This window comes from Perissodus microlepis, chromosome 12, assembly GCF_051167445.1.
Source record: "Perissodus microlepis isolate ML-2025 ecotype Zambia chromosome 12, ASM5116744v1, whole genome shotgun sequence".
NCBI lineage: Eukaryota > Metazoa > Chordata > Actinopteri > Cichliformes > Cichlidae > Perissodus > Perissodus microlepis.
This window is the reverse complement of record NC_140472.1, coordinates 1164968-1192825: the sequence shown is the minus strand read 5'-3', so window position 1 is coordinate 1192825 and position 27858 is coordinate 1164968. Positions and strand designations below refer to the sequence as shown.

Below are 27858 nucleotides of genomic sequence, written 5' to 3'. Positions count from 1 at the left end.
GTGAGCACACTGCTCCGATGTGCTACGGTTATGAGCTGAGTTATGTCGCAAGTTTTGTGAGGTGCGTTTTTGATATTTAATGGATCGATTACATTTTTTATTTCTCTCCGATATCCGATCCAGTAATTTAGGTCAGTATCGGACCGATACCGATACGTAATATCGGATCGGTCCATCTCTAGTTGAGGCAGGGTAAGTGATGTCAGCCCTTTTTAGCCATAGCCAGTGACTGGTCCTCTCAGCAGTGGTAGCTAATTCTCTCGTTGCACCTGTCCTCTGACCCCAGTCTCTCTAAGCATTTTTGCTGTTGTACTGGCAACAAAGCCTCCTAGTAAAAAATAGGTTTAAACGTTTTGTGTAAATGAAAGATGCAACAATGTGATTATTTCCTTATTACAAAAGAAGAGTTAAAGTTAAGTTAGACTTGTGGTTGTAAATGAACCGTCCCATGTTGTGTAGCTTTCTGGATTTCAGGAGTCTCAGCTGACTGCTGGTTTCCAACCTTATGAACAGGACATTTGCACAATAAGTGAAATAAGCCCAATGAATCAACAGTGGGGTGTGAGGTCAGTTTAGGATCATTAATATGATAACTGTCATGACCATTGATCAACAACTAGGGATTTACAGGAACATTATGTTAATACTTTATTGAGAGGGATGAGCTGAAAGTGTTGAAACCCTTCTCCTACGTCACAGGTGAAACTTGAACATGAACATTAACACACATATTTTGGCAGGAATCCATTGTGCTTTATATATTTTCATAAATGTCACCAACACTTGAAACACTGTCTGAAATTCTGAGGCTTCAGAGTCATTGCCTCAGTGTGCACGTGATGAAACACTTCCTGGATTTCTTGACACATGCTCTGCAGCCTCTGCACAGCGCGTCCAATCACTGCATCTCAGCTCCTTCACTCACTCACCTGGCTGTCTCCCCCACAATCACTGCTCTATTCTACAGCCCTCAGTCCTCAGAGAATGTCCTCCCAACCCAACTGTTCAAATTAAGTGGAGTAATCTGCCTCTGCTGTTTTTCAGTGAACTCCTCCCCTGTGATGCTCACTCCCTGCATTTCCCTGTAAACCAAGTCTTCTGTGTTTAATAAAATCCTCATTCAGAGCAATCAGCTGCTCATTGTGTCTGCATTTGAGTCCAGACTGTGTTATCAGCCTTCAGGGGCCCTGACATTTTATGTTTTTGGTTTGTTTTGAAATGCAAATGTCATTTTGGTCATTGTTCTGTTAAAGCCTTTGTAATAATGTTGTGATGCTGCACTGGGCTCACGGCCATGACAACATACACATATAGAGATTTTGGCTTCTGAACAGTTTTCCAGCCCCTTGAAATAAGAAATTTTAAACTTTTTAAAAACCTTTTCAGTCAATAAAAATGCAGATGTGTTTGAAGTGTTTTCAGTGCTACAAACACACAGATTTGGACAAACAGTGAGAAAGAAGTGTGCAGAAACTGAGCAACAGTTTCCCTCTGATTAAGTCTTCTTCTGGCTGAGCAAGCTGTCATGTCTGCGATTTGTTTCTATGACTTTAAAAGACGCAGGATTTTTACTGTCTCGTTCCTTTTAATGGAGTCAAACTGTAAAAGGACTATTTTGATTCCAGTTAGTAAATAATTTCAAATTAAATGATTTTGGATATTAGTTTAATTATGTTAATGTGGAAAGTGGACTAATACGTGTGTGTGTGTGTGTGTGTGTTTGATTCAATTCAATTCACTTTTATTTATATCACGCCAAATCACAACAACAGTCGCCTCAAGGGTGTGTGTGTGTGTGTGTGTGAGAGAGACATCACTTTGTAAAACTGACTTCAGTTTTCATTTAAATGTAATAATTTCCATAAATCTGATTTTGGAATAAAAATGTAAAATAATGACAAAAACCAGTTACATGTTCCACATTTAAAGAACTACCTAAAACTTAACTGCTGTATCTTCTTCTTCTTGTTCTTATTATTATTATTAGTATTATTATTATTGTTGCCTAAGAAGAAAATAAATTTTTTGTTTGTTTGTTTTTTTGGTCCTGTTTGTGTGTGTTTGCGTCATCATTATGTCAGCGCACAATAGCTCAAAGCGTTTTGAGTTATTTTTGATAAAACTTTGAGGACATATAGAGATGGGTGATGTCAACCATCCACTAACATCTGGCTTATGTCCACAGAGGTCTTCAGGGTCTTTTACTTAGAAACACATATGTTAGAAGTGTGTATGGATGTAGAAAGAACCGTGTCCTGTGTCAGGCTACTTAAAACTACATGTGTCATTGTTTGTATTGTCAACATACAGGAATATGTAGGGAATGATAAATTGGGATTTGAAATAGCACATAACTTTATTATAGCTTTGTTATGTACATTACAGTAACAGGTTATAATTGTTTAAATACGAAACTATTTCACATGTTTACTTAATATTTAATAATAAACATATGAAAGAACTTACTAAACAATGAAATGAATGCTACACATGTTCTACAGGGTGGGCCATTTATATGGATACACCGTAATAACATGGGAATGGTTGGTGATATTAAAGTCCTGTTTGTGGCACATTAGTATATGTGAGGGGGCAAACTCCTCAAGGTGGGAGGTGACCACAGTGGCCATTTAGAAGTCGGCCATCTTGGATACAACTTTTGTTTTTTCAATAGGAAGAGGGTCATGTGACACATCAAACTTATTGGTAATGTCACAAGAACAACAATGGTGTGCTTGGTTTCAACGTAACTTTATTCTGTCATGAGTTATTTACAAGTTTCTGACCACTTATAAAATGTGTTCAATGTGCCGCCCATTGTGTTGGATTGTCAATGCAACCCTCTTCTCCCACGCTTCACACACTGATAGCAACACCGCAGGAGAAATGCCAGCACAGGCATCCAGTATCCATAATTTCAGAAACCAAGCACACCATTGTTTTTCTTGTGACATTACCAAGCGGCATTGTGGTGGGGGCGGCATCACGGGCATCGGCAAAAAAATAAATAAAAAATAAACAATTGCTCGTACTCATGCTGCCCCGACATCAGCCAGCGCATATTGGGAATGGCATAGGCACCGATCGGTTTTCTATCGCCCATTTGCGGGCAGTAAGGGCGCCCTCCGTTTGCGAGGTGCGCCTGCTGCTTGCGGCACAGGGAGGAGAGGGCGGGGCGGTGGGGGATTCACTGGCTGGCTGGAGCAGCATCTAATAACCAACTCGCAAAATAAAACAAAATAAAAACAAAACAACAAACACGAAAACACCAGACATCCTGATACAGACTTATAATTTACACCGATTTTTTTTTTCCGAAATTCTATACGCGAAAAGTGAGCGCGAGAGCCCTCGGTGCGCCTGCTCGCTGCTGAAGTCAAAGTAAACTTTATTGTCATCTCCGCTACATACAGTCCAGAGAGACGACGAAGCTTCAGTTACAGCAGTGCAAGTAAACAAACAATAAATATAAGAGTAAGAAAATAAATATACACTTTAGGACTCGAGGCAAAGGGATCAATAACAATTTAAAATTTATAATTTACAGTTTGATGATTTAAAGTCTCACACACAACTCGTTGAAAGGGGAGGGGCCGGCTGCTTCCAAATAGAGCACATTTCATTCATAATGATGTAAATCCAAGGCCATCATGTATTCATGATTTGAATCCTGGGTTGTGTGAAATCTCAGAAAAGCACCCTACACAAAGTGAATCTGTGAACTAAGGTGTAGGTCTATTAGGTCATGTTGTGGTGATCCTCGAGTTGGGGGATTTGTGTTCATACTGGAGTGCAAAATTAAAACCAATGTAAGATGGACAAGAAACATTCAAAGCCATCAGGTGCTCAGTTTAGAAAAAAGAGAAAAAAAGAGGAAGAGAAACGAGCAACAGATGCAGGTAAGCAGATGTGTGATTGGATAATGGCAGGTCATCCTGAAACAATCAGAATCAGAATACTTTATTAATCCCTAAGGAAATAATGTGGATTACAGTTGCTCCAAAAATAAATGGTAAAAATAGTAACAGTAACAGACTAAACTCCAAACAATACATTATGTTACAGATTTAATATTAATTAGTCATTGTCAGTTGTTGATTTGTCCTGTTCTCATTGTATGACGAATTATGATGGCTGTTTGGTAGCTGTTTGCATACAATGCATACTCTCTCTCTCTTCATGTGTGTGTGTGTGTTTCTCTGGCGAAATTCAGTATGGTTCCGACAACAGTTTTATGTTAATGTACAATCCTTAATATGTTTTATGTGCGTGTGTGTGTGGGGGGGGGCGCGCGCCAGAGGGAGTGTTCGCCGGGGCGCCAAACAGGCTAGGACCGCCACTGGTCAGAGGACAGATAAAAGGTTCGTCCAGTAAAGAGGATCTATTCACAACTTCTGTAGAGGGAAACAAGTGTAATCTTCACATTTTGACTTTTTAATCCAAATAGATTTGACTACTTTATTTTCGTAACGATGAACAGTCTTTCTTTTCGTAATGTGGCTCTAATGCTCCACCGTCCAAATCTGAGTCAAGAGGCTTTTGTTTTGAAAGGTCTATCGGAAGTCTGTGGTTTGGAGCTTGTCAGGCTGCTCCCAAACTGCTTTCCTGTTCCAACTCCAGCAGTTGCATGATAAAGCAAGACTGTGAAGTGTTTACAGAGGATGACACACAGTCCCGTCACGCATTTTGCCGCCGCTCTCGGATAAATGCTCATTTTTCCTTCCGCCTGCGCTAGAATAATAATAATAATATTGTTATTGGCTGAATCGGATCCAGGATGCCCAGAAACGGGATAGAAATCCCCTTGTTTTCTAAATCCAGCGTGACGTCACCGCCGTTATGCTAATTTGTTACATTTAGGACACCGTGAAGTAAAAGTGGAAAGGAAAATGGGATTCCTGCACCAACTCCATCTTCTGCTGTGGAAGAACATATCTCTGAAGAGGAGGGGGCCGGTAAGTGTGGCTGTGTTCTGCCCCGCTGCTGCATTGCCCACAGATGATATTTGGACTAATTCTACCTCCGCCCGCTTCGGTCTGCATATGTTCCCATCAGGCATTAGGATAATACCGCAGCGTGAGAGTGGCTGGGTGTTGCTGAGCAGGAACGTGTACTGTGCGTGTGCCCGTGCTGGCGAACAGGTTGCTTCGACATAAACAACTGTATGAATTGTGAGCAGGCCTATGCAGCGTCTGTGAGCCATGTTGGCGTGGACTGATCACGATTATGATTGTGATCATATTCAACAGCTGTTGTAGTATTTTAGAAATATTACAACATGTTTGATGTCAGCCTGAGAACGTAGGCTGTAACATGTTGTTGTCATTGTGGAGCTACTTCAGCACCACCCAATGAAACATAGATTTCATATGAACTTTTCTCACATTAAGATTTATGGCAACAGGAATATTGTGAAGCTTAATTTTGACTGCAGTGTTCAGGTAATTCATATATGCTGTGTGTGACATAATGGTGATGAAATCATTCTGCTCGAGCAGGGACAGATATTTCAGCTTCTTGTTCGTGGAGTCAAACTCTGGAGTTGCTTTTGCAGTATGCTTTAGGTCGTTGATCATCACCAAATCACAACAGCAGTTCCCTGAAGTGCACTTGCACTCAGACAATCCCTTCTGAGTAAGTATTTGGCAATGAAAGACGAACTGGGACAGAACCAGGCTTAGGGAGGGCCCAGGACCGTACTCTACTCTTTATCAGTTATATCATGTATACACACCTGTAACCCAGTTCCACTGGCGGCCATACCTGTCCATGTCACAATAACGCATCCATCATGTTTGACAGATAATGGGGTTTGCTTCTGGCCTTTTTGTCATCATTCAGGTACAAACTAATCTTGGCTCCATCGGTCCGAAGCTTTCCTGTGCTAAATGTGCTGGTTATTACAAAGCTTTTCAACTTGAGCACTCAAACCACTTGGAGTACAACACACACGTACACTGTGTTATGAAACCTTCTGTATTTACATTTTTACACTTGATAATGATACTCCCACCTCCTTCAGAGTGTTCTTGACTTGGACAGTGTGTTTTGAAGGGGTTTTCTTAACCATGGAAACATTTTTGCTGTTGTCCACTATATTTGTCTCACATGGTCTTTTTGGTGTTGCTGGAAGACACCAACAAAATGTAGCCATGTCACTGATAGGTCTGAAGGGAAGCGGGCCTCGCCTGGTCACAGAACTGCTTGATCAGTCGGTAGTTTTAAACTTTAAACGTAGCCGAGGCACCACGCGGCAACAACTCACAATCTTACCGATTATATTTGACTTATTTCTAGTCAAAATAATCTCATGACACTTAAAATTAAAATTCCAAACAGCACAAATTATATTCAAAGCAAAAAATAAAGAACTGCCAGGAAATATTCAGAGTATGTTTTTTTTGAAAGAAGGAAGTTATAATTTAAGGGGTTTTTGTAACTTCAAAACAGGGAAGGTACGTACTACAAGAAAAAGCTTTTGTGTTTCTGTGCATGGAGTGAAACTGTGGAACAGTCTGAAAATGGAATTAAAGCAACGTCCAAACATAAAACTGTTCAAAAAGAGTTATAAAAATATGATCTTCTCGAACTATAAAGAAAAGGAAAATATTTAAATTAATTGAATGTCTCTATTTAAAAAAAAAACAAAAACCCTCATGTGATATTATAGTATATAGTATATCAGAAATCTGTTCACTATTTTTATTACAAATTATAAGTAAGGAAGCTGACTAAATATTAACTGATAATTTATGGTAAAGGGGTGGGATTAAATAAGTGTTTACTTCCTCCCTTTCAACATGTAAATTAATCAGGACGTTTTTTTGTATGTATTTTGTATAGTATTTTTTTCTCTCTTATTTTATTTTCTAAATGTACCTGTATATTGTTCACATGTTGAAATAAATTACCAATCAATCAATCAATCAATCAATCAATCAATCAAAATAAGACACAATCAGCTACAGAGAAACATTTCAGTAAGATATAGGAACTTGTTTTTAGACGGTGCATCTTGTATTAAGTGAAAAAAATCAGCCAATGGAATAAGTGAAAACTCTCCAGTTTCGAGATGCACCTTTGTGTAGATGCACAATATAGAAGGCATACATACATGTGACAGTAATGAAACCCAGAGCTCTGCTGTAATGTGGTGTCAGTCTGTGGTACCAGCAGCTAGCAGTGTGTCTGACCTAGATCTAGTAAACAGAAGTGGGCTGGCATGGTATCTATGAAGACCACGAATAGCTGAGGACTCGTAGAAAAAGATTTTAAATGAAGAGATAACACAAAAACGGAAACACAACAGGAAAGGGATAAACCATCTGCACAAGAGAAAGGAGAGGATACGAGAGAGAAAGACTTTAGAGATGGAGGGATGAGGAATGAAGCTCCTGACTGATAACAGAGCGAATCTGTAGAGGAACGTTTTAAGGACCACCGAGGGCTTGCACCGGAGACGTGACATGACCTCGAAATCCTTGGGTTTCAAAGTTCGACTCGACTTCAGGGCATTTAGATGCAGTTTGAGCTTCTGATTGTTCTGCTCCACACATGGATGAGGTTACTGAAGAGGTTCGGATCTCCTTCACCAACTGTGTGTAATTTACATGCTTACAGATGAGGCTGTGTTCCTTACACAGACACATCCACAAGGCCTGACAGTGTGGTATAGGAATATTAACAGATCTGCAGTGTGTGCTATGTAATACATACAGGGAGTGCAGAATTATTAGGCAAATGAGTATTTTGTCCACTTCATCCTCTTCATGCATGTTGTCTTACTCCAAGCTGTATAGGCTCGAAAGCCTACTACCAATTAAGCATATTAGGTGATGTGCATCTCTGTAATGAGAAGGGGTGTGGTCTAATGACATCAACACCCTATATCAGGTGTGCATAATTATTAGGCAACGTCCTTTCCTTTGGCAAAACGGGTCAAAAGAAGGACTTGACGGGCTCAGAAAAGTCAAAAATAGTGAGATATCTTGCAGAGGGATGCAGCAGTCTCAAAATTGCAAAGCTTCTGAAGCGTGATCATCGAACAATCAAGCGTTTCATTCAAAATAGTCAACAGGGTCACAAGAAGCGTGTGGAAAAACCAAGGCGCAAAATAACTGCCCATGAACTGAGAAAAGTCAAGCGTGCAGCTGCCAAGATGCCACTTGCCACCAGTTTGGCCATATTTCAGAGCTGCAACATCACTGGAGTGCCCAAAAGCACAAGGTGTGCAATACTCAGAGACATGGCCAAGGTAAGAAAGGCTGAAAGACGACCACCACTGAACAAGACACACAAGCTGAAACGTCAAGACTGGGCCAAGAAATATCTCAAGACTGATTTTTCTAAGGTTTTATGGACTGATGACATGAGAGTGAGTCTTGATGGGCCAGATGGATGGGCCCGTGGCTGGATTGGTAAAGGGCAGAGAGCTCCAGTCCGACTCAGACGCCAGCAAGGTGGAGGTGGAGTACTGGTTTGGGCTGGTATCATCAAAGATGAGCTTGTGGGGCCTTTTCGGGTTGAGGATGGAGTCAAGCTCAACTCCCAGTCCTACTGCCAGTTTCTGGAAGACACCTTCTTCAAGCAGTGGTACAGGAAGAGGTCTGCATCCTTCAAGAAAAACATGATTTTCATGCAGGACAATGCTCCATCACACGCGTCCAAGTACTCCACAGCGTGGCTGGCAAGAAAGGGTATAATAGAAGAAAAACTAATGACATGGCCTCCTTGTTCACCTGATCTGAACCCCATTGAGAACCTGTGGTCCATCATCAAATGTGAGATTTACAAGGAGGGAAAACAGTACACCTCTCTGAACAGTGTCTGGGAGGCTGTGGTTGCTGCTGCACGCAATGTTGATGGTGAACAGATCAAAACACTGACAGAATCCATGGATGGCAGGCTTTTGAGTGTCCTTGCAAAGAAAGGTGGCTATATTGGTCGCTGATTTGTTTTTGTTTTGTTTTTGAATGTCAGAAATGTATATTTGTGAATGTGGAGATGTTATATTGGTTTCACTGGTAAAAATAAATCATTGAAATGGGTATATATTTGTTTTTTGTTAAGTTGCCTAATAATTATGCACAGTAATAGTCACCTGCACACACAGATATCCCCCTAAAATAGCTAAAACTAAAAACAAACTAAAAACTACTTCCAAAAACATTCAGCTTTGATATTAATGAGTTTTTTGGGTTCATTGAGAACATGGTTGTTGTTCAATAATAAAATTATTCCTCAAAAATACAACTTGCCTAATAATTCTGCACTCCCTGTATTAAATACTCATTCCTGATCAAAACTAAATATAAACCTGTCCTTAAATACTGAAAACCTGGTTTCACAGAGAGAGTGCAGCACTGAACTTTCCTGCATCCAGGTGTTTGTTGGTCTGATCAGATCAGATCTGATATCTAAATATCAATGGTCAATAACGGTGACGTGAGAACACATTCGGGTTCTGGTTGGACTAAAATGTGAGGAATTAATTGTGAATTTCTGTTTAAAGTTTTGTGCACAATGAAAGAAGTGTGTAATTTTTCAGTTTGTTTGCTGTTTTTTGGATTTATCACAGTTAATTGTTAAAAGGACAGTTAACCTAAAAAATATCTAAATATCTCTTTTCTGACAAATATCGAGCTTGTTCCAAATGGGTTAAATGAAGACTTGGTTATTTTTAAATATTCACACCAGGCTGTCCACAAGGTGTTTATGCTAAGACTATTAAAGCAGTTCTGATGCAAAATACTGGAGACAATGAAAGGCAGCTCAGAGCTTTGTCCACAGAGTGCCTGTTGTGAATGGACGCTGAGTTTCAGGAGCTTGATATGATCCGTTATGAAACGTACTGCAATCTGTTGGTGAAGAAGTGATGAGAACAATTTGGTAGTTCTGGACCATCATCATCTTTTGCCTTTTGTGATGGTTTGCTTTTCCACAGAAATGTTAAGATGTTTCAGTCAGGTGACTTAAACCAAGAACTGGAGGATTTATTAGGGGTCAGTGAGAGTTGATTTTAGGCTGAAGGTAAAGACTTCAGTTTTAACTGTTCAAATATCAGAAATTCAAAGTCAAGCAAGGAAAAAATGCATGGAACCAACATTTTGGGGGGTTTCTACAGTATGGAAGAAGTATAAGTGGCAGTTATGTTATGTTTGTGGAGTGCATGGATGAGGCCAGAAATAGGTATATAAAATAAACAACATAGCAATTGATGAAATAAAACTGTCAGCACTGAACCACCTGACTGCCTTTCCAAGTATGCCAGCCCTGTCTCATAGCCTGTTGAGGAAAACTGCATGATCAGCTGTGTCAAACACTGAAGTCAAGTCATGTTACTTAAGTATTGATTAAAATCCTATTCATAATCCTAAGCTTCTTGTGAACTGTTTTTAATAGTCAGACTGAAATGAATCAGTACGTTTCTGTGTTCCACTAGCTCTATAAGCTGCCTGCTAATTATGTTTTAGGGGTAATTTGCAGATTGGAAGGTAGATATGATAGAATATATAATCGATTTCCAATTAAATATTACAGAAACCTCTCAGTCTTCAACAGAGGTGGCACTGACATTCGCTGGAACATGGTTAACTAGATTTTTAATGTTGTTGAAGACAAGTTACAGGTTACGTTTCATAGTGGGAACCATTTGATGTTAGTTACTTAGTCATTAAAAAAAACACAACTGTCTCATATAAAAGGAGGTAGAGCAGGTCATCTGCTGATCAGAAGAACATGTCTATGCAGGTTCTCAGTCATCCACATCATCGTAGTCTAAGGACCTTGGACATGAAAGCAACTGGACTTCTTTAAGGTTCTTGAAGACATTTCAGCTCTCCTCCGAGAAACATCTTCAGTTCTAAAACCAAACGGTGCAGAGTCCCAGGCTTTTAAACCCTAGTGGGAGTTTTACCTATTGATCATGTACCTCATCACATGAGCCAAGGTGTGAAAAAAGGGTGTGGGTTATTATGGGCAGAGGTTTCGGGTGCAACCATTGTGAGACCTTCCCTCACTCTATCATGTGATCACCTGATGATGTAGATGTGAGTGGATATTAAAGCGTGTGGGTAGTGATCTCAAAACTGCATTGTTGGTAGCAGACAGTTGTTGTTGGTTTAGATTAGGGCTGCCACGATTAGTCGACTACTCACGATTACGTCGACTATCAAAATCGTCGACGACTAATTTAATAGTCGTCGCGTCGTTTGAAGCTTTGTAAGATCCCAAAAGACGCAGGAATAAGTAGTTTGGCTGAGATTAAAGTTATAGTTTTCACACAGCTGAATAAACGTCAAGCTACAGCTGATTATCAGAAGTGTGAGATGCTCAAGAATTTACTCCGGTGTCCTGTTATATTTTAGATAGCAAGGAGTTTATTAAACTTCACCGAAACAATCTGCAAATTTCATTACAATTTAATAAACTATCATCTTGTCTTTATTTTTAGTTAGCACATACCTGAAACACTTAAAGCTGTAAGCTAATGATAGATATATAAGAGCAGATGCTGCTGGTGCAATAAGCTGTACGTTTTACGTCCAATGGATGATGATCTGATTAGTCGACTAATCACAAAAATAATCGGTGACTAGTCGACTATCAAAATAATCGTTTGTGGCAGCCCTAGTTTAGATGCAGATGAACAGCTGAGTCTTGTCCTGTCACGGGGCTCTTCTATGTTGTGCCATGAGTTCATGCAGTGGCTGTTTGGTTTCTCTGAGGTCTGAGTACTACTTGTTGTACTGCACAGCATACACTGTCTATATTAGGTTATGTTTGGGAGATTTGTTCTTGGGATGAACCAGTGTTTGTCTGAGGGTGTGGCTGGGTGACCAGGATGTCATGTATGAGCTTCTCTGATAAACCTGTTACATAAGGGATGACAGTGTTATTCCTTTGCATGGTCCTAAATTACTCCCAGTTTGTTTTCCAGAGGGTGGTGGGAGTGAAAGAGGAGGTACTGGTTTGTGTGTCTGGGCTTCCGGTAAACTTCAGTGTTGAAGTTTCCATTCTCCTCAATGTTTACAGCACAGTCCATAAACAGGAAACTGTTATCTTTATGTCTTCCTGGTGAACTTTATGTTTCTATCCACTGAGTTGATGTGAGCAGTGAAGAATTCCACTTTTTGAGTTTTTATTTTGACACAGGTGCCATCCATGTATCTGTACCAGTGGCTGGGTACTCTCCCTTTAGAAGAGCCAAGAGCCTTTCTTTCCTTTTTATTTATTTATTTATTTATTTATTTGCCTGTCCCGTTTGGCTCTTTTGCCATCAGAATTATTGTTTAAAGGCGAAGAAAGATGCCCAACGGATTTACTTTACCAAATGGACCATCCCAGCCTTGCCGTAATGGTCTATTTGATTCATCTTTTATTGTTTTTTTTAATTTTATTTTCACTTGTTAAATACGGGACAGATTTGACTGGGGAAAAGAAAAGGGAGAAAGAAAGAGGGAAAGAAAAACAGCAGGGAAGAGGGATGGAGATAAAGGGCAAAAAACAAAAACCAACAAAATAAACAGACAAAAAATACATCTATCAATCACCTGGATCACCTGTTGAGAAAGAAAAGAAAACAAGCATTAGAAAAAAAAAGAGCAACATAATAAACAACATCACGATGATCTATGTGAATATAACAGTAAATACTAAATATTAAACATTATTGTGCAGCACGTAAGATCGACAGCGCAGTTTGCTTTGAGGTAGGAGCCAAAAAGGGTGTAGTTTGTGTGTGTGAGCACCCGTGTGTACACCTGTGAGCATGGACGCGCTTGTTTTTAAAAGATTCCTTCATGTAATGATCTGCTAGAGGGTGTGGGGGGGCCACAGCCCCGTCCTCCAGGGCATGAAGCAGGTATGGAGGAGATCAAAACTCCAGACATCCAGAGGCCCTCAGAACACAAGAGACCAAGGAAGACCAACAGAGGGGCAGCCGCGCCACTATCCCAGAAAGAGCTGAGGAGAGTCCCAGATGAGGGGTCGCTCAGCAGCCGCGGAGCAGAAGCCAGGGGGGGTTGCAGTGACGTGCCCGTGAGCTCCGTCGGCAGCCAGCTGTGCCTGAGTGACCGAGCCCCAGGCCGAGAGGCCGAGGGCACCCCACCCCCGAAGTGGCCCGAGCGAGCCCCAGGCTCCAGGCCCCGATAAGCAGCCACCAAGGAGTGAGCCGGTGTGTACCTGGACGCCCATCCCCGGACACAAAGAACCACCAACGCCCCAATTTCTGAGGGAGTCCGCCACTGGCAGGGGAAGTGGTGGGGGGAGATAGGCCTCCAAACCTTGGAGGGCCGAGATGTCCCCAGAGAGGTGGCGTCTGATACCCAACCTGACATATAGACACAGACAAACAGGCACACACAGATACAGACATGCTCTCATATGCAATTACTCCACACTCAACCAACGTGGAGACAGACATAGAGAGACACTGTACACACAATCACACTCCCCAAGCGTACTCTACGAACCGGGTCTAGTACCCTTGCCCCTGGAGGGGGAAACTGCACCAGACCCAGGTGGTGTTACCCTGGGGTGGAGAGAAGCAGACCGCCCCGACTCGGCAGCAGCAGGGAGGCCCCACACTCCAGACCCCAATCGGACGGCCAACTTCTCCTCCAAGCCCCCCCGCTCCAGCAGGCCGCAGAGAAGACTCCAAACCTCCCTCCGCCCGCTCATATGTAGTGTTGATGCATGTGTGTTCTAAGGTGCATTTATAATGGATTGCATTTATATAGCGCTTTTCAGGACCCCTCAAAGCGCTTTTACAATACCACTATTCATTCACTCTCACATTCACACACTGGTGGAGGCAGCTACAGTTGTAGCCACAGCTGCCCTGGGGCAGACTGACAGAAGCGAGGCTGCCATATCGCGCCATCGGCCCCTCTGGCCAACACCAGTAGGCGGTAGGTGAAGTGTCTTGCCCAAGGACACAACGACCGAGACTGTCCGAGCCGGGGCTCGAACCGGCAACCTTCCGATTACAAGACGAACACACAACTCTTGAGCCACGATATTTAAAACCCAGGAGGGCATGGAGCTACCTGCCAGAGAGCAGCAGGTAAGCGCATAGCCCCTCCTGATAGCCCTCAATGTCTACGTGTATTTAAAATTGAGAGGTGGGCAACGACACCAGGGGTGAGGTGTACACCCTGATGGTCTTTTGGAGTCCGTGTGGCGTGCCCACCCCCAAGATCCTATATGTATGTGTTATGAGAGTGTGAGTAATGTGAATGTCTAAGTTGTGAGATAAAATTGAGGCACAGACAGCCAGAAGGGGACGGGGACGGGGGGGGGGGGGTGCCTCCCCTGCACCCTGGTGACACACCTTTACCCCAAGGCCCTGCATGTGTGGGTGATTGTGGTGGAGCGGGAAGAGGGAGGCAGCTGGAGATGGGGAGGGAAGGAAGGGAGGGGCAAGTGACCCCTCCCTGGGGCCAGCTCCCCCGCTGACCCCAGTAGGCACCCCCATACTCTGCAACCCACCAGGGAAAGGGGGCCCAGGCCCATCCGGACCGGGGCCCAGTACAGCAGCACCGCCCGGCCCCACAGAGCCCGGGACAGCCCACCCGACCCCACCTCAGAGAAAACTGCACCCACCCCGTCATCCACTCATCTTCCAGACTACATAAGACAATCGACGCCCAGGCTGAGATCTTCCTCCACCTCTCCTGTATCTCCCCCTCCTGCAGAGAGAGTTCCTGAAGAGAGGAGAGCTCCTGCAAGATGTAACAACCTCCCCCACCAGTTGAAGAGCCCCCCAGGTGGCTCGATGCACCGGCGGCACCCTGCGCCAGGGCTGGGCCCCCATACACCCACCCGCCCATAACCCCGGCAACACACCAACCAGGACCCAAGCCCCCGATGCCCATCCAGGGCCCCAGCCCAGAGACGGAGCGCCCCCAGAACCTCACGCCCATCTCGGACCCACCCAGGGGCAGCCAGGCTACCAGGTCAGTAACCCACGTCCGTCAGCACAGACCCTCCCCTAGCCCCGCTGCACGCAGCCACGAGGAAACCGTCACCTAAGAGCCAACAGAGCCCTTAATAGTCCATGACTGCTACCCCGGGTTGACCCCTCCAAGGAAGATGCCTCCGGGGAACCCCCCGACGCCCTAAGCCTGTCCCTACCCCCACACCAATCACAACAGTGAAGGCGGGACCAAACTATGACCCCCCACCCCCACTAGGTGATGGAGCTGATCAAAGGAGCCCAGAGCAATTGATCTGATGTGGTGGCAGAGGCTGTATCAGGACTAATGTAATCTAATAGATAATTTCTATATTGGTTAGAATTAAGATTATTTTTATTTTTCCAGTTCATGAGGACTGTTTTCTTGGCTATGCATAGGGCAGTGAAAACCATATGGGCTATATTCTTATCTGTAGTGACATTATCTAAGCTGCCCAGCAAACACACTAAAGGGGAAGTTGGAATGTTACATTTCAGACACTTTGATAAGTCTTCACATATCTCGCGCCAAAACTTCTGAACTGGTGGACAGAACCAAAGAGCGTGGATATAATTGTCCGGTGAATTGGTTTGACAGTGTGAGCAGTTGTTGGTAGACGTAAAGCCCATCTTGAACATCCGAGGACCTGTATAGTGCACTCTATGTAGTATTTTGCATTGAATTAATTGAAGACTGGGATTTCTGATTAGATGAAAGGTTTTTAAGCAAATCTGAGACCAGAAGTTTTGGTCTAAGTTAACTGATAAATCCGCTTCCCATTTTGCAATAGGAAGTGATATTGATTCATCCGTTTTAGAAAGCATTCTGTATATTTTGGAAAGTAATTTGGGGGTTTTAAGAGTAAGAAATTGAACCACACTTGGTGGTGTTTGTAGTTCAACTTGACCCGGTTTAAATTTCTTTTATACTATGGATTTAATTTGTTGATATTCTAAAAATCTTTTCTTGTTGATCCCATATTGTGTAACTAGTCTGTCAAATGGAATAAATTCTGTTCCTTCTAATATATGTTCTAAATATTGGATTCCTTTACCACTCCAAGCTGAAAAGTTTATCATATTATTGTTTTGTAATATGTCAGGGTTGTTCCAGATAGGTGTACGTTTGCATGGGATTAATGAACTCAATTTTAGAAACTCCCACCATGCTGTCAGAGAAGAGCTGATGCTGACGCTTTTAAAGCATTCATGTCGTTGGATGTTTGAGCTGATAAATGGTAGATCTGAAATCTCTAGATTATTGCAAAGTGCTTGTTCTACATCTAGCCAAGGTTCATCTAAGAGGGTATGTTTTAGCCATCCTGAGATAAACTGAAGCCTGTCGGCTAAGAAGTAGTGCTGAAAGTTAGGTAGTTCTAATCCTCCTTTATCCTTGGTCTTTTGTAGTGTTTTTAAGCTTATACGTGGGGGCTTATTTTTCCAAAGGAATTTGGACATATATGAATCTAGAGATCTGAACCAATCTTGTGGCGGTTTAGTTGGGATCATTGAGAATAAATAATTTATTTTTGGTAAGACCATCATTTTTATAGCGGCAACCCTTCCCATAAGTGATATGGGTAAACATTTCCATCGAGCCAGATCACCTTCTACTTTCTTTAAAAGTGGGATATGGTTTAATTTAGTTAGGTCTGCAAGCTTGGGAGAAACATTAATACCTAAATATTTTATATTTCCCGAATGCAGTGGTGTAGAAGAAGAATTATGAAAGGAGCAATTAATCGGAAGGACTGTAGATTTTGACCAGTAATCTGATATTCTTGCAAAAGAGTTTATCAATTCAATCACCCCAGAGATATTGGTTTGTGAGTTTTGGAGAAAGAGTAACACATCATCCGCATAAAGGCTGATTTTATGTTCCACGTTCTTGCATTTTATGCCCTTAATTACTGAATTCTGTCTAATTGCTGCTGCTAGTGGTTCGATAAAAATTGCAAACAGTGAAGGGGAGAGTGGGCATCCCTGCCTGGTGCCCCTCAGGAGACAGAAGCTGGAGGATGTCTGGTCATTTGTTCTGACACAAGCTGTTGGGGAATTATATAATATTTTTAACCAGTTAATGAAAGAGGATCCAAAACCAAATTTGTGTAAAGTTGCAAATAGAAATTTCCAGTTAACTCTGTCAAATGCTTTTTCTGCATCTAAAGAAAATATTGTAGTTTCAAGGTTTTTACTGCATGAGTAGTCTATCAAATTACATAATCTACGTGTATTTGTTGATGAGTGCCTACCTTTTATGAAACCTGGGCCGCGAGAGTTGAGGCTCGGGTGTGAAATGTATGGTTTTCAGGGTTTTCAGCATTATTTTGTTATCGTTTTTATCATTAACTCGGTTTTCCTGGGTCTTTTCACGTGTGTTATGAATAAATCTTCTTTTTTTCGGTACCGGTACTAGTTTTATTTTGTTGTATTTATCCGCGACACTTTAAAGGCCGGTCCGTGAAAATATTGTCGGGCATAAACCGGTCCGTGGCGCAAAAAAGGTTGGGGACCGCTGCTCTAGGGCAAGATACTAACCCCAAGTTGCTCACTGATGCATCCATCAGAGTATGAATGTGTTTGAATGTTAGATAGAAAGCACTTAAGTATAGAAAAAAGTGCCTTTGTGAATGAGGCATGTTGTCTAAAGTGCTTTGAGTGCTCTGGGAGAGTAGAAAAGTGCTGTTTAATTGATGATGTTGACTATATAAATTCATTGACGCATCATATACTTATACCAAAAATGTTTTTTTGTAACTGCAGTACACTACAGGTAATATTACAGTAAACCTTTTACACCTAACGTTGTTAATCTGTGGGTTGGACTATATCAATATTCAATTAAATAGTTTAATTGGCACTGAACAGTGCTCCACCTGAGAAACTATAATATACAGACATTAGTATAATTAGTTTTTGTAGTAACATGTAGATGAGACTGTCCTGTATAGGCGCATGCACCTCTCAAAGTGCTGAAGTCATGACAGAGAGCATCTTTAGCATGTTATCAGCAGCTGGGAACATCACCTCAAAGATAAGAGCACGCCTCACTCCAGGGCATGTCCACTGCAATCGTGAATTCATGAACTGAATCATCTGTAAGCTTCGGAAAATTGTTTCTTTGGACTGGAAAATAAAATCTTTTTGATTCCATTTAAAGCTTTATTTGAACTTATGGACAGAACCCATTTTAGTTTCCTATTATTTTTTTTGTTTGAATACTACTAGCACTTTAATTTGTATTACCTGATATTTTTATTTATTTCATTCTTAGTGTGGCGGTCCTATTGAGATGTTAAAAGTACATTTGATTATTTTTAAATTCATGTGTTTCCTGTTTTAATTTGCTGTGGGATGAGACAACATGGTGATATTCACAGGTGGGCAGACGTGAGCAGATGAGTCTTATTTTAGAATCAATCCTTTTACACTTCCCTTTTGAACAAGCATGTGGCAACAGTCGGAAAGGCAAACTTCCTTTTAACAGGACGAAACCCCGGGTAGAACCAGGCTCAGGGAGGGGCAGCCATCTGCCACCACTGGTTGGAAACATAGTTGGTAAAAAAGAAGTAGTGCATCATGGGATGTGCCCAGCAACGTCTTGCGCTAAATAACTAAGAGAGAATTTAGGATCACCCGATCCAGCCCTAACTATATGCTTTAGCAAAAGGTAAAGTTTTAACTCTAATCAGAAAGCAGAGATAGTGTCTGTCTCCTGAATCCAAACTAGGAGATGGTTCCATAGAAGAGGGGCCTGTAGAGTGTGGGGTTAAATGCTTTGGTTTATCCTGCCTCTTGCTCAAACAGGAATAAAAGTGCAACCTTTATGACAGCATCTTTTTTTGTAGGATGAATCGAACACTGCTCTGTTTCCTGTGCAGCCAAAAGTGCCGTAAAAGCACCGCATTGATTCTGATAGTACAGGGTGAGCCATTTATATGGATACACCGTAATAACATGGGAATGGTTGGTGATATTAAAGTCCTGTTTGTGGCACATTAGTATATGTGAGGGGGAAAACTCCTCAAGATGGGTGGTGACCACGGTGGCCATTTAGAAGTCGGCCATCTTGGATACAACTTTCAATAGGAAGAGGGCCATGTGACACATCAAACTTATTGGTAATGTCACAAGAAAAACAATGGTGTGCTTGGTTTCAACGTAACTTTATTCTTTCATGAGTTATTTACAAGTTTCTGACCACTTATAAAATGTGTTCAATGTGCTGCCCATTGTGTTGGATTGTCAATGCAACCCTCTTCTCCCACTCTTCACACACTGATAGCAACACCGCAGGAGAAATGCCAGCACAGGCATCCAGTATCCGTAGTTTCAGGTGCTGCACATCTCGTATCTTCACACCATAGACAATTGCCTTCAGATGACCCCAAAGATAAAAGTCTAAGGGGGTCAGATCGGGAGACCTTGGGGGCCATTCAACTGGCCCACGTCGACCAATCCACTTTCCAGGAAACTGTTCATCTAGGAATGCTCGGACCTGGCACCCATAATGTGGTGGTGCACCATCTTGCTGGAAAGACTCAGGGAACGTGCCAGCTTCAGTGCATAAAGAGGGAAACACATCATCATGTAGCAATTTCAAATATCCAGTGGCCTTGAGGTTTCCATTGATGAAGAATGGACCCACTATGGTTGTATCCCATATACCACACCAAACCATCACTTTTGTTGTTCCAACAGTCTTGGAGGGATCCATCCAATGTGGGTTAGTGTCAGACCAATAGCGGTGGTTTTGTTTGTAAACTTCACCATTCACATAAAAGTTAAAATCTTCTGCGTGAACTGAGGGTCCTGTTCCAATTTTTGTTTTGCCCATTCTGCAAATTCTGTGCGCCGATCTGGGTCATCCTCGTTGAGATGCTGCTGTAGCTGGAGTTTGTGAGGGTGCCATTTGTGAGTAGCTAATATCTGCCGAAGGGATGTTCGACTAATGCCACTCTCCAGTGACATGCGGCGAGTGCTACGCTGTGGGCTCTTGCTGAATGAAGCTAGGACAGCCACTGATGTTTCTTCATTAGTGACAGTTTCCTTGCGTCCACATTTTGACAAATCCAACACTGAACCAGTTACTGCGTTCACCAGATATCAGCACAATTTCGATCCGCTCCATTGTTGTTCTTGTGACATTACCAATAAGTTTGATGTGTCACATGGCCCTCTTCCTATTGAAAAAACAAAAGTTGTATCCAAGATGGCCGACTTCTAAATGGCCACCATGGTCACCACCCATCTTGAGGAGTTTGCCCCCTCACATATACTAATGTGCCACAAACAGGACTTTAATATCACCAACCATTCCCATGTTATTATGGTGTATCCATATAAATGGCCCACCCTGTACTATACTTGTTAGAACCAACAGTCACTTGTGAGGACACACAACCCGGTCCTCACAAATTTGAAGGCATTTAAAGGCATTTTTGAGGCTCAAAATGTGGTTTCAGTGTGGTTTACCATTAGGTTATGGTTAGGTTTAGGGTAAGGGGTAGGCATTCATTTTTAATGGTTAGGGTTAGGTTAAAGGGCAAGGGAAAGCATTATATCAATGAAGGTCCTCACTAAGATAGCTGAACGGGGTTGCCTGTGTTTGTGTGTGTGTGTAGACTCAGACACTCTGAGAAAAAAACCTGTTGTTTTGTTCTCCAAGAAATGAAAAGTAATACAGTTTTAAAATCACATTAAAATCTCCTTATTTCTAGCATTTTTATTTTCAAGTGTACCAAAGTTGAGATGTATGAGAGTGCTGTCAGATTAAATGGATCATCTATAACAGAACTTGATATGTGAGAAGAGACATTTTTGTTTATTGTAACCTGTGTGTCAGTGGACTCTTGTGTCTGTCTAAAGGGCCTCTTTGTCTGCACTAACCTTCACAAACAGAACGCACACGCAGCAGCTGGGTGTGTATCTGTGGGCATCCAAGACAGAAGCACAAAGACATCATGGTTCCAGTAGTTCTGTGTGGACAGTGTTACGAAAGAGGAGGCTGTCAGATTCAAGATGATTCATGATTCCTGGAAAGAATTGAGGCCTTCATTTGGCTTTGTTAGCACACACCTTTGTTTTAGATTTCATTAAATGAAATGCACTGCAGCTGCAAGAGGTCCATGTCCAGGTGAAATTCAGGAGTGTTGAAAGAGAAGATGACAAGAAGTTGCCCTAGATGCCAAAGAGCTTGATGAAATTGCCTTGAAAATTTCTGGAGTAATTTCTGAGAATTATTCTGGTGGTCAGAATGCACCCTGATCATCTCACATTTGTAAAGAAATGTGAGGTGATAAGCACGCAATCTACTGTGAACCTTTGTTTTAAACTATGGTAGTTTTGTCAGCATCTTTTCATCTCATCTCCTCCTCTGATTGTGAGGCACATATCTTGCAATGGACTGTACAGCAAACGTGGCCTATCAGCCTGTCTCTGATGGTGTCTTTAATCTGTAACGCGGCCACAGAGCAAACTAAACTGCACTGCACAGCCTGCTTTAGAGTAACGGCCACATAAAAAGGGTTTGGCATTGCAATGAAGAGGAGCTGTGCAGGCTGGACATCTTTCTCACTCCCTCACCGATGTAAAAGATTGATATCTTAAAGTAAGCAAACTCTTACTTTAAGATATCATTTTTTGTGAAACATTGTGAAACATGATGTATGAACTGTGTGATGGGAACTGACAAGGAGAGTGTAATGGTAAAGACCCATGACTCAAGATCACTGACCTGAAACTGGGCTAGGTTTAGCCCAGATTTCATTGAAATGGAGTGAAAAAATAATCCTGTAAATTATCTTTCTTGTTCCGATTCAGTGGGTGCTGGCTTTTGAGATTTTCATCCCGCTCGTCCTTTTCTTCATCCTCCTGGGTCTGAGGCAGAAGAAGCCAGCAATTCCTGTCAAGGAAGGTAAGCAGAGTGTTTGAGAACTGTTGAAACTTGTTCGATTTGGGTAAGAGAAGTAAGCAGACTGAATCCAGGTAGGTGGCCAAAAATAGTGATCTTTATTTTACACACTTGCGCAGAGTGTGGGAAGAAACTTGCAACAACAATCTTACAATCTTCCTCGAGCAGACCGCTCCCCATCCTTATATTACCCTGATGACATCACAGTTAGATCTTACTGGAAATGATAACAGTTCAAAAAGTTCTCCTTATATAGACATCCGAGGCTACTTTAGAGACAAACAAGTGTGTGATATGTTGTGCAATTTTGTGAGACTGTGTGTCCAACCGAGAGACTGTCCTGAGACGACCTCCCTGTTCTTAATACGTGCGGGTGTGAACGTGCGTGTTTTCCATGACTCTCTATGTGCATGTTGGTGTAGGCCTGAATATGTGTGTAAGTGAATGTAGAAGGCCCTACTGGACCCACAGCTTCGAGAGGTGTGAATACAATGATATGGATACCATTTGCAACAGCTTAAGCAGATAGAAAGAATGATAGAGAACAACAATAGACTAATTAAAGTGATCAGATTACCATAGATATAATTCCAAGGCCATAATCCAAGGTTTCCACAGCTGATACAGTCTCAGAATGCCTTCATCCACCAACCGACCCCAGTAAATGTCAGCTGTCGTTTGTTCACAGTCTTTCAGCAAGTACTGGTTCTTTGAAAGTGTCCCCAGACACAGAAACTCTTTTCCTCCTGGAAGTGTAACTGTTAATCCATCAGCTGAGCACATGACAGTGGCTCCCAATTTAATGAGCAGGTCCCTGTCCATCAAATTCACTGGCACCTGAGGAGACACCACATAGCTGTGCTTCAATGTCTGATTTCCCAGCACCGTCCGGGCTGGATTGGTTATTGGCAGAGTCATTGGAACCCCAGAGAAACCCACCACACTAACCGTGTGTTCGGAAAGTGTGACACTGCTTGGTCTTTGTCTCAGCGTTGAGTAAGTAGCTCCAGTGTCCACAAGGAAGGTCATTTCAGTCCCTTCCACACTCATTGACAACATCGGATCTGCCATTCCCATGTCGTCTTGTCTCTGTGGGTCCCGTCAGTACAGCTCCTCCTCTCCGCCCCAGTAGGCCAGGGGATACTGAGCCACCGGCGCCATGCCTGGGTTTGGAGCTTGATGTCCCCTTGTCTGGACCACTCTGCCTCGAAGAGCTCCCTGTGCCTGGGGTGGAGATGGATAACCAAGTTCTAGCTGTCGTGGTGTAGGACAATCACGAGCCCAATGTCCTCGTCCTCCACACCTTCTGCATACATTCGGGTCCAGCATAGGTCCCCCCAGACCACAGCCCCTTGGTCCGCCTCCTCTTTGAGATCCACCACGCCCCCTCAACGACCTAGTAGCCCCCCAATTCCCCGCGGGTCTTCCTTGCCTTGGTCCATTGGCGGGCCATCGGTCATCAGGGTACAGAACCGGATCCAAATCTGGCCAATCAGGCCCCGGATTGCCCTGTGGCTGCGCCACCAGCATCTCCTTAGCTCCATCTTTGTTTTCCTTTTTCTTTTCGTTTAGTTTTTCTCTCGCCTCAGCCAATTTCAATTTTACTAACTGCCCTTGCGCCTCCTCCAGCTCCTGTTTTTTCTTGTTCACCTCATCTCTTTCCAGCTCAAGTCGATGTATGATATGCCTCTCCCATTTTGCTGAATCCGCCACCGCAAAGTCTGGATTCTTCTGTAGATCTGCTCTCACTCGTTCTGGCAGACCTGCTAACACCGCACATCGGAACCACGCCCGGGGTTCCCCTTCCTGTACCCAAAGAGTGCCACCCTCCAGGGTCAGCACTGGACAGATGTAAGGAGGGGGTGGTGCACTGGGGAATTCCTTCAAGCTGGGATATAATGTTCCCTCAGCCTCGGCTTCCTCTGCCAGCCCTGGCGTGGGGTCCTTGACCTTGTCTTTCATCGAGGGGGAGACACCTCGGCAGACAATCACATACTTGCAGTACTTACTCTGTTTCTCCATCATCAGTTTCTTTTCTACCTTCACTTTTCTCCCCTTAAAACGTCCCAAGTGTTCCTCTTCAAGCTCTTTGATCCTCTTCTCACATTTCTCACCTTCAACTTGGAAGATGGAATGAAGAGGGATTCTGTCCTCCAATGTCTTCTGTTGATTTTCACATAATTCCTTCACTTCTCTTTCCAGATCTTGACACTGGCGGGCAATCTCCTTTGAAGTCCCCTCAGCAGTAATTTTAATTGCTTTCTTCAATTGCTGTATTTGCTCCTTCAGTGGCTTGTATCTCTTTCCCCCATCAGGGGTCGCCTTTTCCTCTTCAGCCATTTTGCTTTTCGACCTCACTTACCTTACCAAAATGGCCACTCTTAGGCTCCTCCCTTTGGGGTTGCCTCACTGTAGTTCCCCTTTCGGCAGTCAGAATCCCACAAGCTGGTCAAGCTTAACATCCGCTAGGCTCTAGCCGGGGAGAGACCGCCCACAGACACACATACACACACTCTCTAATCCTCCTTTCAAGACAAAACTTCACAAACGTCTACTGCAACAATTTAAGCACCCAAGGCCAGCAAAAATTCACTCTCACATTCACTTCCCTAGCAACTACAAAGTTTTCACACATGAGAATAATCCAATCAATCTACTATGCACGCCGTTTCCCTCCTTATAGCGAGAGACTCAACCGATCTTTAAAAGACTTTATATACACAACATCAAAAATAAAGCACACACCTCTGCCTTCTCCAGGCCGAGGAGGAAATATGACCCAACTCACATTAGGAAATCACAAACACAAGACTACAAGGTTTAGTTTATTTAATATACTGAAAATCCTTTAACCACACTTCTGAAACACACCTTCACCTACCCAAAAAGGAAACTGAGAAGCAGAGAAATGGAGAAGTAGGGAGATGGAACAAAGCCAGCAGCTACACACACACACACACACACACACACACACACACACACACACACACACACACACACAGCTCCCCACAGAGCCCCCTCGCCTCCTCTCAGAGAGAGAAAAGAAAGAGTTTTCCTTTTTTCACTCTGCAACCACACAGGAGAAATTCAACAGACAGTTTATACCACTAATTTACACTTTATTTACACACACACACGGGCCCATATAAACGTATGAAAACACCAGCTTATCTTCTTTATTTCTCTACTGATATTCCTAAGTTTTTCGACTAATTTAAAAGCATCTTTCAGCCCAGGGCCGCGCCTTGCTAATCAATTAAACCCGCTTCGAGGACGCCCCCGCCGAGAGCGGTCAGATTCCTAAGCCCTACTTAATTTATAACTGCTTCCCGCCAGGCAACAAGGACCTCCACCAGCCGCGTGAAATATCACAGTTCACGCTTTTGGCTTTACTTAAAGTTCACAAGTCCCCGACGTTAAATAGTCGCAGCCGGGTCGCACCCTGTCAATCAAAACAGCACAGTAAGGAAAGTGATCCCCTTGATCACTTTAGTTTTTAAGGGGGGCTCGAAATCCCCCGGGTACCACCCGAGCTTTTAACCTGACCGTGCGTCCACGATCAGGGGTCGCCGCTACACGCTGAGCAACTGCGCTCTTAGGGGCCACGCCCCAGTCCTAAGACAATTTATTCAAGTGTATTATAAGCATCACTGCGGGGTCTTAGCCCGTGGTTATTTCGACGCCCGAACCGCGTTCTGCTGATCAATCAGACCGAATACCCTAAACTACTGGTTGGCTGGCTGGCCTCCCCAGTCAACCCACATCACTTTAAACACACACCGTATTGACTTAGACACATAACCTCTTAACTCAAAATTCGCCCCCAAAATAAACAGCAATAAATTTAGTCAGTCCAATATTCCCTGCTTTTAGCACTAATTACCCCAAGATCACTATGGACAGACACCAGAAGCCTATACTGAGTGAATATTATTAAATTTAGTTTTAACTTCCAATTTAGCGCCTTTGGATAAAAATCAACAGGTGGCACTCACCTTCTATTTCGCCTGGCGTGTCACTCAGATAAGCTGCTGGCCTTCTGTCCCTTTGGCACCTCCAAGCCGCACGCTCCTCTCTTCCCCAACCGGGTTTTCGGCACCAAGAATTGTTGAAAACTGTCCCGGGTTTCGGCACCAAGAATTGTTGAAACTTGTTCGATTTGGGTAAGAGAAGTAAGCAGACTGAATCCAGGTAGGTGGCCAAAAATAGTGATCTTTATTTTACACACTTGCGCAGAGTGTGGGAAGAAACTTGCAACAACAATCTTACAATCTTCCTCGAGCAGACCGCTCCCCATCCTTATATTACCCTGATGACATCACAGTTAGATCTTACTGGAAATGATAACAGTTCAAAAAGTTCTCCTTATATAGACATCCGAGGCTACTTTAGAGACAAACAAGTGTGTGATATGTTGTGCAATTTTGTGAGACTGTGTGTCCAACCGAGAGACTGTCCTGAGACGACCTCCCTGTTCTTAATACGTGCGGGTGTGAACGTGCGTGTTTTCCATGACTCTCTATGTGCATGTTGGTGTGGGCCTGAATATGTGTGTAAGTGAATGTAGAAGGCCCTACTGGACCCACAGCTTCGAGAGGTGTGAATACAATGATATGGATACCATTTGCAACAGCTTAAGCAGATAGAAAGAACGATAGAGAACAACAATAGACTAATTAAAGTGATCAGATTACCATAGATATAATTCAGAGATTATTCTATCAACAGATTCGACAATGATGAATGATTGATCAATGATAGTTCTGATTATAAATTGTCACCATAAGAATACAAAATAAAATATCTCTTGTCCACAGAACCTAAAGACAGCAGTGGGAAAATTGTATTACCAGTAGACATGGGGGTGGAAGCAATACATTTGACTGAAGTTGCTAATAAGCAGGATTAAATGTCTACTGTATCTATCCTCAGAATCAACAACATTTCAGCTCTCGTACTGCATCCTGCTGTTTACAGCAGTGATTGCAGCACAGGTATTCTTAGTGTCTCCATGATTAGGTTAATCTAGTCTGTCAAAGCTACACAAACATTTCATATTCAAGTTCAAATTATTTTTACTTTCAGCATGTTTAGAGAATATTTTTATATATATTATCAATTATAATAATCAAAAAATGTTAACCTAAAGATACATAAAAATGACTAGACCAGCATAATAACTGTGTGAACAAAAAGTGCAGGTATCTACCAGACAAAGCAAATCTTTGAAGCTTCCTGTCGGTTATTTCATTGGTTAATCGAGTAATTGGATAAGAAATGTTTTTGTTTTATTAATGAACATAAAATAAATATTTAAAGAGAAAAAAACCAGCTATTTCAAAATGAACTGCTTATTGGTTTCCAAATTAGAAACTGGTCATAAAGGACTGATTTTACAATTCACTCCGTGTATATATATACATATATATTATACATATTTTTTTATGTGGGCGAAACTTGTTTTTACATGATGATGACTGAACACGGTCGTGCATGAAACACAGCACTGAGGATTTTGTATAATTGAGTTACTCTAATTACTCGATGAATCATTGCAGCCTTAGAATAAAGTATGCCAGTGAAGTGGCCAATACTGACTAGAATAAATGTGTTTCTATTTATGGCTTAAGTTTACCGTAAAGGGGGTGGAGTTATGTGCACTGCCTTAATTCTCCTCATTTTTGGTCAGTACTATTACCAGGAGGAACTTAAGTAAACTTGATATCATTATTCAGCTCCTGCTTCGTGGTGAGGCAGCAGCTGCTGTACCTCACTGCCTTCAAAGGTAAAACATGCAACATGAAACGGCTTTTACTAAATAAAAAACGTTGGAAAGGAAGCTGCAGACCACCCGACAGTAATACCTGCAGCATCATACCAGCAGCTAATTTAGTCTTATATGGACCCTTTATACTGTCCTCCCACTCGATCCACCAAAAGTATGAGATCAACTTCTGCAACATTTCCTGTTTTTGTGTTTTTAGTTCAT

The 27858-nt window shown here is 42.6% G+C and overlaps 2 protein-coding genes and 1 long non-coding RNA gene across 9 annotated transcripts in view; 1 reads left to right on the top strand and 2 right to left on the bottom strand.

The window, feature by feature from the left end:
• The first annotated feature begins 4586 nt into the window (after positions 1-4586).
• Positions 4587-27858, top strand: part of abca2 (ATP-binding cassette, sub-family A (ABC1), member 2) — a 103788-nt gene continuing 80516 nt past the window's right edge. For both annotated transcript variants that reach the window (XM_084946047.1, XM_084946046.1), the window contains exons 1-2: positions 4587-4955; positions 21779-21872. In XM_084946047.1, coding sequence (XP_084802173.1) covers positions 4890-4955; positions 21779-21872 — 160 coding nt within the window. In that variant the 5' untranslated portion in view covers positions 4587-4889. The remainder of the gene's footprint in view (positions 4956-21778; positions 21873-27858) is intronic.
• On the bottom strand, positions 12319-24224 carry LOC146375548 (uncharacterized). 6 transcript variants are annotated; one of them, XM_084946052.1, is made up of 3 exons: positions 21035-24224; positions 20846-20934; positions 12319-12560 (listed from the first exon to the last, which is right to left on the bottom strand). In XM_084946052.1, exon 1 carries the CDS (start codon positions 24207-24209, stop codon positions 22971-22973), a length of 1239 nt encoding a protein of 412 aa, XP_084802178.1. In that variant the 5' UTR covers positions 24210-24224; the 3' UTR covers positions 12319-12560; positions 20846-20934; positions 21035-22970. The 6 variants fall into 6 exon arrangements, with proteins under 6 accessions (XP_084802178.1, XP_084802180.1, XP_084802174.1 ...); XM_084946054.1 differs by having other exon boundaries at positions 21693-24224; XM_084946048.1 differs by having other exon boundaries at positions 20846-24224.
• Positions 12319-26679, bottom strand: LOC146375547 (uncharacterized). The gene is made up of 2 exons (XR_014801805.1): positions 25865-26679; positions 12319-21860 (listed from the first exon to the last, which is right to left on the bottom strand). It is a non-coding gene; the product is annotated as an uncharacterized LOC146375547 (long non-coding RNA).

Coding starts and splice junctions, on each gene's coding strand:
- LOC146375548 (XM_084946048.1), bottom strand. CDS start 24,209: ATGGCTGAAGAGGAAAAGGCGACCCCTGATGGGGGAAAGAGATACAAG.